The 14,160-nt window shown below is 38.8% G+C and overlaps 1 protein-coding gene across 2 annotated transcripts in view; it reads right to left on the minus strand.

The window, feature by feature from the left end:
* The window catches only part of LOC131351750 (trans-1,2-dihydrobenzene-1,2-diol dehydrogenase-like), a 15,024-nt gene extending 7,601 nt beyond the window's left edge, over positions 1–7,423 (minus strand). Inside the window, exons 1-3 of one of the 2 annotated variants that reach the window (XM_058387274.1) lie at positions 7,207–7,423; positions 2,950–3,084; positions 1,487–1,607 (exon numbers count right to left, since the gene is read on the minus strand). In XM_058387274.1, coding sequence (XP_058243257.1) covers positions 1,487–1,607; positions 2,950–3,084; positions 7,207–7,296 — 346 coding nt within the window. In that variant the 5' untranslated portion in view covers positions 7,297–7,423. The remainder of the gene's footprint in view (positions 1–1,486; positions 1,608–2,949; positions 3,085–7,206) is intronic. The other variant, XM_058387276.1, reaches the window with a different exon arrangement.
* Between the last annotated feature and the right edge of the window lie 6,737 nt (positions 7,424–14,160).

The raw sequence follows: 14,160 nt of genomic DNA on the forward strand, positions 1-14,160 counted from the left end.
GATGCGGTGCGGTTGTCCTGTCCCCTTAGCAGAAAAACACCCCCAAAGCATAATGTTTCCACCTCCATGTTTGACGGTGGGGATGGTCTTCTTGGAGTCATTCCTCCTCCTCCAAACACGGCGAGTTGAGTTGATGCCAAAGAGCTGGATTTTGGTCTCATTTGACCACATGACCTCTGGATCATTCAGATGTTCACTGGCAAACTTCAGATGAGCCTGTACATGTGCTTTCTTTAGCAGGTGGACCTTGAGGGTGCTACTGGATTTCAGTCTTTCACGGTGTAGTGTGTTACCAATTGTTTTCTTGGTGACTATGGTCCCAGCTGCCTTGAGATCATTGACAAAATCCTCCAGTGTAATTCTGGGCTGATTCCTCGCCGTTCTCATGATCATTGAAACTCAATGAGGTGAGATCTTGCATGGAGCCCCAGACCGAGGAAGACTGACAATCCTTTTGTGTTTCTTCCATTTGGGAATAATCGCACCAACTGTCGTCACCTTCTCACCAAGCTGCTTGGCGATGGTCTTGTAGCTCATTCCAGCCTTGTGTAGGTCTACAATCTTGTCCCTGACATCCATGGACAGCTCTTTGGTCTTGGCCATGATGGAGAGTTTGGAATCTGATCGATTGCTTCCTTCGGTGGACAAGTGTCTTTCATACAGTTAAGGAGCTGAGATTAAGAGCAGTCCCCGAGAGTGCTCCTACTGTAATCTCAGCTCCTTACCTGTATAAAAGACACCTGGGAGCCAGAAATCTTTCTGATTGATAGGGGATCAAATACTTATTTCACTCATTAAAATGCAAATCAATGTAGAACTTTTCTGAAATGCGTTTTTCTGGATTTTTTTGTTGTTATTCTGCCTCTCACTGTTCAAATACACCGACCATTAAAATTACAGACTGATCATTTCTTTGTCAGTGGGCAAAAATACAAAATCAGCAGGGGATCAAATAATTTTTTCCCTCACTGTAAGTTACAAGACTTAATGGATCTGCTGATAACATCTTGGTGCCAGATACCACAACACACCTTTAGGGATCTAGTGGAGTCCATGCCTCAACGGGTCAGGGCTGTTTTGGCAGCAAAATGGGGACGAACACAATAGTAGGCAGGTGGTCTTAATGTTAAGCATGATCTGTGTATTTCTATCTAGATAAAATATTTACATACTCATTTATACCTTATACATCACTTACAATAATTGACTTATTTATTACTATTGCCATGACTGCAGTTTTTTTATACACCTATTTAATTTGTTAAAATGGATGTATAGTTTGCACCACATTATATGTGACTTGCACTATAAGGACTGCTCTAATTTCGCTGGACTCAGTATAGCGACCATAAAAGAATCTTGAATCCGTTATTATGTCCTATTATTTTATTACGATATTATTTATATGCCAAACAACAATTCTATCGTATTTGGCTTGTAGATGTAGAAATAAATGTCACATTCAGGTTGGTGATGAACTCCATACCGATGTCGGGATCTTTGGCCAGTTCCTCATAGCTGCTGTAGACTTTAGGGATGCCGTGTTTCTGAGCGAATTCTTCAGCTTGCTTTGAGTCATTGCTTTGACATTCTACCACAGCAACTACCTGAAATTCATAATGAAATGGAAACATGGATTTATTGACATGTTTGAGGGAGCAAACTTGCACTAGCAGAAACAATAATAAACGTAAAATTGTGTCTGTAGTCACACATTAATACACCGATCAGGCATAACATTATGAACACTGACAGGTGAAGTGAATAACACTGATCATCTCCCCATCATGGCACCTGTTATTAGGGATATATTAGGCAGCAAGTGAACATTTTGTCCTCAAAGTTGGTGTGTTAGAAGGAGGAAAAATGGACAAGCGTAAGGATTTGAGCGAGTTTGACAAGGGCCAAATTTTCATGGCTTGACGACCGGATCAGAGCATCTCCAAAACTGCAGCTTTTGTGGGGTGTTCCCGGTCTGCAGTGGTCAGTATCTATCAAAAGTATCCTTTTAAGTCCTGTCTTTAACAATCTGCTGCTAACATCTTGGTACCAGATATCACAACACACCTTCAGGGATAAAGTGGAGTCCATGCTTCAACAGGTCAGAGCTGTTTTGTTAGCAAAGGGTGGGGGGGGGGGGGTGTGGACCAACACAATATTAGGCAGGTGGTCATAATGTTATGCCTTTGATATATTATATTTATTGGTTTTATAGCAACAACAACAAAAAAAGAACATACCAGAAAAACAAAAACAAAACAAGTAGAAAAAAAAGGGGAGGCCAGAAGACAAAAATGACATTAAATGCCTAAATAAAGTACAAAAGAAAAAAGCAAATCACAAACGGGGGAAAAAATCAGCGTATAAATCCTAACTTCACAGATATGTCAAACTCTTGAAATTCCACTGTCACATAAACGTTCAAGGAAGGAACCCCAGACTTTGGAAAATTTTTTGAGAGACTTTGCTTCCTTAAACCGTATTTTCTCAAGATGCAAGACAGAGACCATCTCCGCAAGCCATTTCTGATAACATGGGGAGGCAGTAGATTTCCATTCCCTTAATATAATTCTTTTGGCCACCACCATGCCCAGCATTAAGGCCAACTCCATTTCGGGCAAAAAAAACCTGGTCATATGCTGCAGAATACCAAGAAAATATATCTTTCCAAAACCTATGTAGTTTTGGGCAAAGCCAAAAAGAAAGACATAAAGTTCCTTCTGCACCCTGGCATCAATTGCAAATTAGAGACACCACTGGATAAATCCTCTGAGGTTTAACTTTAGAATAGTGCAATCTATGTACAATTTTAAACTGAATTAATTGCAGTCTAGCACTGATGGAACAGCTATGTATTCTCTGCAGGACTGTAGACCAGAAGTCAACAGACAAACTGATAACAGCCTCCTTTTCCCAAGCCACTTTAAAATTATCCAAAGAGGTATTCACCTGTGAAGAGAACAGGGACACAAATTGTGAAACCACATGCCTAGCATCCGGCGCTTGACGCACTAACGTATAAAAACGATGTTCTTCCTGCTGAATCTTATAGTCAGGAAAATCCTGCTGAACATAATGCCGTATCTGCAAAAAAGGATAAAAATGAGAATGAGAAAGCCCATATCTGCCAAGAAGCTGATTAAAAGAAGAAAAGCAACCACCTGTGTACAATCCGTGAAACGTAGAAAGACCCTTGTTGTTCCACAATTGGAAGGTTCCATCACTTAAAGCAGGGACAAAGTTATGATTCTTACAAATGGGAGAATATAGCGAGGGCTGTGTGATACCAAGGAATTTCTTAATTTGTTTCAGTATCCTCAAGGAGCTATGTACAATGAAATTATTAGTAACACTCTTTAAGGGAACATTCAGATTAGCAAGTAGTAAAGCAGAGAGGCAGCTCCTGCTTATAGAATGGGACTCCAACTAAGAGGATCCGCTGCAGTCTCATTGACACGGGGCGGGTCACAACACCAATACATCAAAGCTCTTGCATTTGCTGCCAAATAATAGTGTTGAAAAACCGGCATTGCAAGCCCCCCTGCCTCTTTGGATTTTTAAGTGTGCCTTAGAGATGCGAGGAGTCTTAAATTCCCAGATGAAAGAAAAAATAATAGAATCTAGGTTTTTAAAAAAAGATTTAGTGAGATATAGCATTTAGGCTCTTAATTGCAGTCATAAAATTGATCTTAAATATGTCTTTTGGATTAACAGGAATTACCAATCCCAAGTAAGTGAAATGATCACGGACAATTTTAAAAGAGAGAGACCCTAGAAAATTTGTAGGATAATTACTACCAGGAACCAAGATGCTTTTATTCCAGTTAATTGAATACCTGGACAAGGAACCAAAATAGTTTATCAAATCCATTAAAGGAGTCAAAGAATCAATGGCATCTTTTAAGTATAAAAGCATATCATCTGCATATAAAGAGATCCTATTCTCTACTGACCCGATGGTAATGCCAACAATAGAAGAGTGGTGCCGAATACCCATAGCCAGTGGCTCCAAAGCTAAATTAAACAATAAGGGACTCAGGCAACATCCCTGCCTCGTCCCACGATAAAGAGGGACATAGTCTGATTTATCCCAGTTGGTAAGTACTGCAGATTTTGGATTTGCGATAAAGCATCTTGATGTATGCACAAAGATTTGTACCAAATCCAAACTTATCTAGCACTGAGTATAGGTAACGCCACTCGATCTGATCAAATGCCTTCTCTGCATCCAGAGAGACAATATCTGCCCTGGACTGCCGAGAGTCAACATTATACATGACATTTAACAAGCATTTCACATTTGAAAAAGAAAATCTACCCAAAATAAAACCGGTCTGATCATGATGGATTAACGAAGTCATGTGTGTGCTCAATCGAATGGCCAACACTTTGGTAACGATCTTCTGGCCACAGTTAAGCATGCTTAATGGTCTATAACTTGAAGGATCAGTGTTATCCCTGTCTTTTTTCAATAATAAACAAATATTTGCTTCATAAAGAGACTGAGGAAGTCTTTTATTTTCAAAAGAATGATTTATCATTCTCAACACTAGTGGAGCAATAATATCTGAATGAGCTTTATAGAATTCGATACAGAACCCATCAGGCCCAGAGGCCTTTCCATTTGGAAGGCACTTAATGGCCTCCAAAACTTCAACCAGCGTAAACTCCTTATCCAGGTCCTCTCTGGCAGCCTCACTAAGCTTTGGAATGTCAATTGTATTAAGAAAGTCAGTAATATCTGAAATGGGCATGTTAGTTTTTGAGATAAAAAGCCCCTTATAAAATTCCAAAAAACGAGTATTTATTTCTTTTGGATTAGTTAGCAGCTCACCAGAGCCTGATTTAATTTGGAGAATAGCTCTACTGGCCTGTATGCCTCTTAACTACCAAGATAGTAACCTCTCCGTTTTTTGTCACCCATCTCAAACTGCTTACATTTCATTTTGAGAAGCATATTACTGACCTGATCACTCAAAATATTATTGTACTCATATTTCAGTTTTAACACTGCATTTAGATCTGACTGAGATTTAGATAGCCTATAGGCCTGCTCCCTAATTGGGAGCAGCAAGGCGTCTACGTTTCTCCTTCTTTCTGGACCATTCATAAGCAATTATATTACCCCGCAACACTGCCTTAAAGGTCTCCCATAGAATGGAGTCAGACACATCACCTTTATCATTAAATTCAAGAAACTGCTTGATGTGAGATGAAATGTACGTCTGAAATTGTTCATGCAATAATAAGCAAGGATTCAAACGCCAGTTATACTTAATATGAGATAAGACAACTTAAACCCCATAGTAAGCGGGCTGTGGTCAGAAATTATGATATTATTACACTTAGTTTGAATTACATTTGGGATAAGTTTAGAGTCATTAGTCGATTCTAGTGTATGATTTGTGTACAAATGAAAAAAAAAGGATGTCGGTTGGGTGTTGCAATCTCCAAATGTCGACTAAATTCAAAGACTTGCATAAATGGTTTATGGTACTAGCTGAGCGCAAAATATGAGAAACATGTATAGAGGAGTGGTCCAAATAAACATCCAGATAACAGTTAAACTTGCCACCAATTATTAAGTTAGTAGAACTGGGGTCTGGAAGCAAGTCAAAAACATTTCTAAAGAAGTTAGGATCATCAAAATTTGGACCATATATATTTACACATGTAATAGGAAATGAATTTATAAGACCTGACACTATAATGTGTCTTCCGTTAGGATCAGTGGCGACATCAGACAAACGAAATGGGATAGATTTTCGATGGCCACACAAAATATTGACACTTTGGGGCCCATTTGTAGATTTCCACTTGGGGGTGTAGTCACTTTTGTTGCCAATGGTTTAGATGTTAATGGCTGTGTGTTGAGTTATTTTGAGGGGACAGCAAATTTACGCTGTTATACAGGCTGTACACACACTACTTTACATTGGAGCAAAGTGTCATCTCTTCAGTGTTGTCGCATGAAAAGATGTAATAAAAAAAATGTGAGGGGTGTATTCACTTTTGTGAGCTACTGTATATGCATCAACCTTTGTCATTAATGTTGAATGCTAGCTTTTAATGGTTCAAAGAAGGCAAAAAAAAACCTGTAATGTAAATAGGCTGGCACACCCCAGGACAATCCCTCCAGGTCATTTACTTTAGCGTGAAGAAACTTGTTTTTCAGAGCGCAGCTCCTCACAAATTCTCTCCACTTCGTTTAGGCGTGTCACAACCAGTCATGGCGAATTCCAAATCCTCCACTTTTTTCTTTACACCTGACTGTTCGGACTGAACATTTGCCAGCACAGCATCCAGCGCATCAAGGCGATTATTAATAGACAACTTGATGTCCTCAATCAGTCGTTTCAAATCATTACCCTGTGTCTCAATGGCATTAAGTATAGTACTGGCCGTAGATGGGGGGAGGGAATTGCTCTTAGCGTCGCCATCTTTACTCTGCTGTACGGCCTTCAGTGGCTTCTTAGAAGTCATTTTTACGTCAAATGTTAAGAAAGTAAGAACTTCGTACCGACTACTGAAATCAGCATCAATTAAACAATTAACACTGACATCAAACTTGGGCAAACTGATATATTGACGGGAATATTAAACAAAAATCAGAGCCAACTTAAAAAGTGTGTCTACCTATTAGCCGCACACTAGTGCCCCACCCCATAGTGTTATGCCTAATCGGGGTATATTCTTGAAGAAATTTTAGTCTTTAAAATAAGACTAGAGATGTAAAATTTCCATAACAAGGGAACATCTTATAGCTGGGAGACTTTTGGTTTCTGTAACATTACAAGCTGCTAAATAAATAAAATAAACTTTTCTCACTCATTCTGTGCTAAACTTAGGATGTGACTCACTTTAATAAATACCAAAAGTGAAACCATTGTGAAACTGGTGTGATATAAGCAGAATAAAACTAAAATTACTGGAAAATAATGCACTTCACACCACCTCAGCGTTACTTATTTAACTATAAAGCCACGCCCCCCAAGTGTTACACTCCTTATTTCCTTATTTAAATAGAGTTTGTGGTTGGAGAAACTGCGCGTGCATTTAATAAATCGTTTGTTTATTTGATTGTTTGAATTTGCACACTGTTTTACTGCATTAGAGCATTCACATTCATTCGTTGTCAAAGTGAAACCAGACTGATTAAACCGGTCTAAAAGTGTAAGATGAAGAGAGAGTGTGTATCTGCACTACCTGGTGGTCTTCAGGAGGAAGAGTCTTCAACGCTACTGTGAAGTCGTGGCTGATTTTCCCAGCGCTGCAGATTCCCCACCTGACTGCCATGATGGCGTCTCACATACATACATACATACATACATACATACATACATACATTCTCTCTCTCTCTCTCTCTCTCTCTCTCTCTCACTCTCACTCTCACACACACACTCTCACACACACACACTCTCACACTCACACTCACACTCACACACACAAACACAAGCGAAATGGAGGCGTTTCCTAATAGGACTTGTCATATATAAAGATGACCAGAAGAGGGCGACAAACTCATGAGTTATTCCTTTAGGTTTTCTTCGCAGCGATTAATATGAGAAATGGCCAGGAAGGGAAATTACTCTTTAACACCAAACCGTGACAACCTCTAAAACCATCAGACTGACCAGCTAGGACCAGTCTGACCTACTAGAACCAGAGTGAAATTGATTTTTGAAAAAACCTATACAACTATAAAGCTGAACAGCCTAATCAGCTAGTAGCCTGAAAGTGACCAAAAGCTCAATAAAACCATCAAACCTGAACAGCCTGACCAGCTACAGTTAGCCTGAAAGTGACCAAAATCCCTATAAAACATCAAACCTGAACAGCATGACCAGCTACAATTAGCCTGAAAGTGACCAAAACCTCAATAAAACCATCAAACCTCATGAACATTCTGACCAGCTACATTTAGGCTAAAAGTAAACAAAACCTTGAACCTTACACCAGCTAAGACAAGCCTGACCTGGTAGAACCAGCCCGAAAGTGACCAAAACCCCTAGAAAAACCATCAAACCTGACCAGCTAGGACCAGTCTGACCTACTGAAAAACCAGAGTGAAAGTGATTAAAAAACCCTGACTGTTCGGACTGAACATTTGCCAGCACGGCATCCAGCGCATCAAGGCGATTATTAATAGACAACTTGATGTCCTCAATCAGTCGTTTCAAATCATTATCTTGTGTCTCAATGGCATTAAGTATAGTACTGGCCATAGATGGGGGGAGGGAATCGCTCTTAGCGTCGCCATCTTTACTCTGCTGCTGGGCGAACTGATATATTGATGGGAATACTAAACAAAAATCAGAGCCAACTTAGAGGAGACTTAAAAAGTGTGTCTACCCATTAGCCGCACACTAGTGCCCCACCCCATAGTGTTATGCCTAATTGGGGTATATTCTTGAAGAAATTTTAGTCTTTAAAATAAGACTAGAGATGTAAAATTTCCATAACAAGGGAACATCTTATAGCTGGGAGACTTCTGGTTTCTGTAACATTACAAGCTGCTAAATAAATAAAATAAACTTTTCTCACTCATTCTGTGCTAAACTTAGGATGTGACTCACTAAATAGAAATGTAAAACTAGAATATAAAATGTAAGAAATACACTAGAAGCAAAGAAGAATCTAAAATACAAAGAATATCAAGTATAAAGAGAATAGAATATAAGAATATAATACAAAATATAATATAAAATAGACTATAATTCCACATTACATAGAATAAGAATGGAGTGAGCAGAATAGTGATAGTATTGTGTGTGTGTGTGTGTACAGTGAGATGGGTGGATGTGTGTCAACAGAATATAGATATAAGTTGAAATATTGACATAATTTAATTGTTAATTGTCAGTTCTACAATGAACAGCCTAATCAGCCTGAAAGTGACCAAAAGCTCAATAAAACCATCAAACCTGAACATTATGACCAGCTGTACTCCTAGTTATATTCTAGTTTTGATGTACTCCTTAAATGTAATCTATGAATCCACAGAAAAAAATTGGGAATAGTTTTACTGCAGTGAGTTACAATTGTTCTTAATACTAAATACTTATCCTTCAGTATATCAGCTTGTTTTTATTATTATTATTATTATTATTATTATTATTATTATTTTATATATTTATTTATTCATTTACTTATTTTGTTATTATTATTAGAAATGCATGCAGTTGTGTAATTATAGATATAAAAATGCTAAAGTTGTTAAATTCCATACACAAGCCCATGAAAAGCATTATAGCTAGCAGATAGTGAAGATAAGAGATTTATCCATTATTTGTTTAATGGGTTCACACATCTGTATACACCTGCTGATGAATAAACAGTGAAAAAAGCACTTCTCTCTTCCTCTCTGTTTTGGCCTGTGATGCTAGTAATCCATCAGTAAACAGTAATTTGGGTCCACAGGACATTCAGTTAGCAGTAATTAAAGCTATGTCTGGTCCAGCCAATATCTCAGTGTTACTAATTTATCTGAAAGGTTTATACACAGGTTTCCATTCAACCTCTAAACAGCATGCAGCATCCTGGACGTCTTTGTGAAATGGCCTTAGAATGAACCCTTCAGCTGCATGCTGTTGTGATATGGAAACTTACTTTTGATCAGGACTTTTAAAAAAGTATTTAAAGAAAATGCATTCGCTGATTTTTTCTATTTTAATAATATGTAGGTATTTTTTGTACCACTTAAATACAGTATTGTGTGACGATACATCTCATGTAAATCCTCTGCAGTCTATCTGTATTCCACAACAAACCATATTTTGTGCTTTGCATATTGATCTGCATATTTTCCCACATGCAATCCTTGGTATTTGGAGGAACTGAATCCTGTTTTTGAAAAAATGTTGTATATTTTTGTGTGGTAAAATATGTATAATGCTATTCAGCAAAACTGCATGATAAAGGATTATCCAAAAATAATAAAATAAAATTAAATAATTAAAATTAAATAAAAATTCATTTCATTTACATGAATGTGATGTGACAACTATTTCTTTTTACATTTTTAAAAGGTATTTATTTATTTATTTATTTATTTATTTATTTATTTATGTATGTATGTATGTATGTATGTATGTATGTATGTATGTATGTATGTATGTCAGTTTATTCTTTCTTGCTTTTTCTTTTAATTATAAAAAATATTTTTTTTGAGTTTTTGGCCACTGTTCCTTTTAAATAATAAGTATTTAAAGGTATTTAAAGTCTTATATATTCTTATGTTATTCCTCATTTATTTTCCAGTTGTTTTCCACATTCAGAGTTGATGGTCAAAATCTGTTCCGATCAAGAGACAACATTTTTACACAGAGTTTAGAAAGAACCTCAGGTTGAAATCTCCTTCCATTTAGGTGAGCGAAAGAAATGAGATCTAATTATGTCCAAAGCCAGAACCCAGTGTCATTTCTACACTTTCAAGCACTGATAATGTAGAGAATATTTATTATCTCTGCAGATTTAAGTCCTAAATATGTTAAATACTGTATATCAGAGTTATTTGTATTTTAGAGTTAAATTCATTTGATTATTTTCCTGGAGATTGTTTTTATAATCGTGTCAAAACTCCATCTGCCTCTAGGGGGCAGTGTTGAACCACAATAAAAACTTTTTAAGCCTTGCTTAAAGTTCTACTTCTTCTTTTTCTTCTGTGTTGCTATATGTTTATCTACTTATATATTACGTTATTTATCTTACACAAACATGCATTATCGCCTGATAAAAACATGATATAAACAAGTGTGTGTGTGTGATGGCTCTAATCGATGACTCTTGGCCGACCTCTCTTTTGTACCACTGCTCCTAGAGGATGCTGGGAGCTGTGTGCCGTTGTCATAACGACAAAGTACCAGCTGGTCAATTTGCATACAAATGTATGCAGATCTCATGTCTGTATTACACAACCTGGTTGCTATGGGAATGTCCAGTTTGTCAAGAAATCTGTCCGTTTTTATGGAAATTCCTCACAGAAGCATTGGGGTCAGTGATGTCACAGGCAGGAGAGAGAGATACAATCTAATATGAGTCTTTATTTACAGAATATTCAGGATCTTGTTTGCTCACTTCACATGACAGCTGAGGAGATTTTTCATGTGTGTGTGTGTGTTTGTGTGTATGTGTGTGGGTTTAGACAGGCTGGACTGATATGACTAGTGAGTGACACCAAACCCTGATGCCCTTGATAAACCATAATCCCTCGCTGAACAATAACAATGATCTTCAAAAGGGATTAGTTTTGATCAAGCAGAGTTTACTGATGATAAACCTAGTGCTCCAAGTGCTCCGAATGCCCGCTACCTAATATTCCTAGCCTACAGAATCAAATCAAGCTAGTCCAATCATGCCATTAATTTCACTGTGTATGGATTTAAACTTGAAGCATTTCACACTTACTACTCTGTTTCAAATTCTATTTCTGTTGGGTTTGGTTTAATTTTCAGATGTAACCCCCACGAGTCCTATTGGCAACCCAGGTCTCCGGCATGGAAGGCAGGCGCACTAACAAGGAGTCTTGTGATCAGGGGAGTGGGGTTTACCTGCACAGCACCTACCGCCGACCTCTGTTACACTCACCCCCACCCAGGTCATAGCATCAATGTAACCCCTGAGGGTCCTACTCGCACCCGCTCCAAGCGGGTCTCTGGTATGGGAGGCAGGCGCATTAACAAGGAAGCTAAAGATTGCAGTCACTAGCACACCTCTTGAGATCAGGGGAGTGAGGTTTACCTGCACAGCACCTATCGCTGGCCTTTGTTACACTCACTCCCCTAAACCTTACTCCCATCCGGGTCACGGCACCAACGTAGCCCTTGCGGGTCCTATTCACATGCGCTCTGGGCAGGTCTCGAACCCGGGTCTCCGGCATGGGAGGCGGGCGCACTAACAAGGAGGCTAAAGACTGCAGCTACTTGTGTCAGTCACTAATGCACCTCTTGAGATCAGGGGAGTGAGGTTTACCTGCACAGCACCTACCTCCGTTACACTCACTCCCCTAAAGCTCACTCCCATCCGGGTCACGGCACCAATGTAACCCCCAAAGGTCCTACTCACACCCGCTCTGAGAGGGTCTCGAACCCGGGGCTCAGGCCTAAACCTCAATCCCATCCAGGTCACAGCACCATCATAACCCAAAGTAAATCAGAAACTGAACTCACTCACACAGAGCTGGCACTAAATAAATGACTAGATATTCATACAAATAATGACTAAAACATTCCGTTAGTCATTTCCACGTTTAATGCATAAAACTAGCTAGAACCTAGGACCTGTAACGTCTCCTGTTATAACACATCCACATGAAGTTTCAACATTTGGTATGTTTTGAGATGCTTTTCTGCTCATCACGGTTGTAAAGAGTGCTTATTCTAGACTTCCTGTCACCTCGGGAAATCCAGAGAGATCAGCAATTTCCGAAAGCACGGGATCCCATTTATCCCCCATTCTGATGTTGGATGTGAAAATTACCTGAAGCTCTTGACCTGTATCTGCATGATTCGATGCACTGCTCTGCTGCTACATGATTTGCTGAATTGAGGCAATCTGTGGTAGTGTTGACAAAAATAGAGCTGAAGGAATTGATGGACATGAGCAGATGATTGCTGTTATTGTTATTTAGAGTGTTTACGACCATAAATACAGTCTTACCTGGTTATGAGCTTAATAACTGTTATTGCACTAATGTGTTGCGTCAATGATGAGGCTATATATCGTCCCTGCATCCTCTTTCTCTCTCTCTCTCTCTCTCTCTCTCTCTCTCTCTCTCTCTCTGTGAGTGTGAGCATCCTTTTATTAAAACTGCATGCTCCGTCACTATCCGTGTTCTGTTGTCACAGTGAGATGAGCTGAACTGTTGCACTACGTGACCTGTCACTGGGCTTACTATAATGCTGCCATGACCATGAGTGTGAAGGTGGCTAATCTTTCACTGTATCATAGGCAAAAAGTCATCTCATACTGCAGTCTGCAACACACAGGCTGAAGAGTGAGAGGCAAACTCTCAGGGGAACTGGCATTTCTCTCTGCCACCTGAACTTCTGTGAAAGTGTGTGTGTGTGGAGTGAGAGACAGAGAGAGAAAGAGAGAGAGAAACAGAGAGAGAGAGAGAGAGAAGAAAGTAAAAGTTCCCCAGATCTGTCTCTGCTGTACACTTTATAGGGCACTTACAGAAGTTTTTTTAAGTCCACTACATGGTGTGTTATTCTGTAGCTGGTGTGTGTGTGTCTGTGTGTGTGTGTGTGTGTCATATACACCTTTAAGTGTGTCATACACATTGCAGGTGAATGTATTCATTATATAATGGGCTCTAATGCTGGTCTGTTTCTATGCTCTGGATCCACTGGGTGTGTCAGTGAAGCGTGAGTGTGTTCACCGATACTCCTTTTATTCCCTCTCTCTGTCTTTCTCACACTCTTTCGCTCTCTCTAACACTCACCCAGGCTTTTAATGACGGTGAGACGGCCTGACAGACTTGCAGACAGGAGTGACAGAGACAGCCATTTCTGTCTGCCACCAGGACATCAACACTTGAGATGTGGCAATGAAAAGGAGAGAGAGAGAGAGAGAGAGAGAGAGAAACAAAGATAGCTTACCAAGTCTGCCTGAGTACAAAGTTAAAGCAACTGAAATGCCTTGGGCACTGCAATAACTGTTGAACATAACGTATTATACTGTGTATTAAGTAAGTTTTTTAGCTCAGAGAGCATCAGGCTACTAATCAGAAGGTCATGATCTCAAACCCCAGTGCTGCCAATCTGCCTCTGTTGCGTCTTGAACAAGATTTTTAACCTTCATCTGCTGAAATGGATCGTATCTCAGCTGTCTTTCACTTTGAGTGAAAGCAAATGAGTAAAATGTTATACTTGAGAGCCACTGATAAGATACCTAGTCTTAAAAAGAATGGTTCTACAGTATATATATATATAAATATATAAAATGCTTCTATCACTTGCTTCATATATGGAAACTCTTTGTATAGAGCTATTTGGAAGAATTAATTGAAAAAAGAACCCAATGGGGTCACTGAATCAAAATTAAATGGTTCTTTAAAAAAAAAAATAAATAATAAATAAATTCACTCGGATTATTATTGTTATTATTATTATTATTATTATTATTATTATTAGTAGTAGTAGTAGTAGTAGTAGTAGT

This window comes from Hemibagrus wyckioides, linkage group LG04, assembly GCF_019097595.1.
Source record: "Hemibagrus wyckioides isolate EC202008001 linkage group LG04, SWU_Hwy_1.0, whole genome shotgun sequence".
NCBI lineage: Eukaryota > Metazoa > Chordata > Actinopteri > Siluriformes > Bagridae > Hemibagrus > Hemibagrus wyckioides.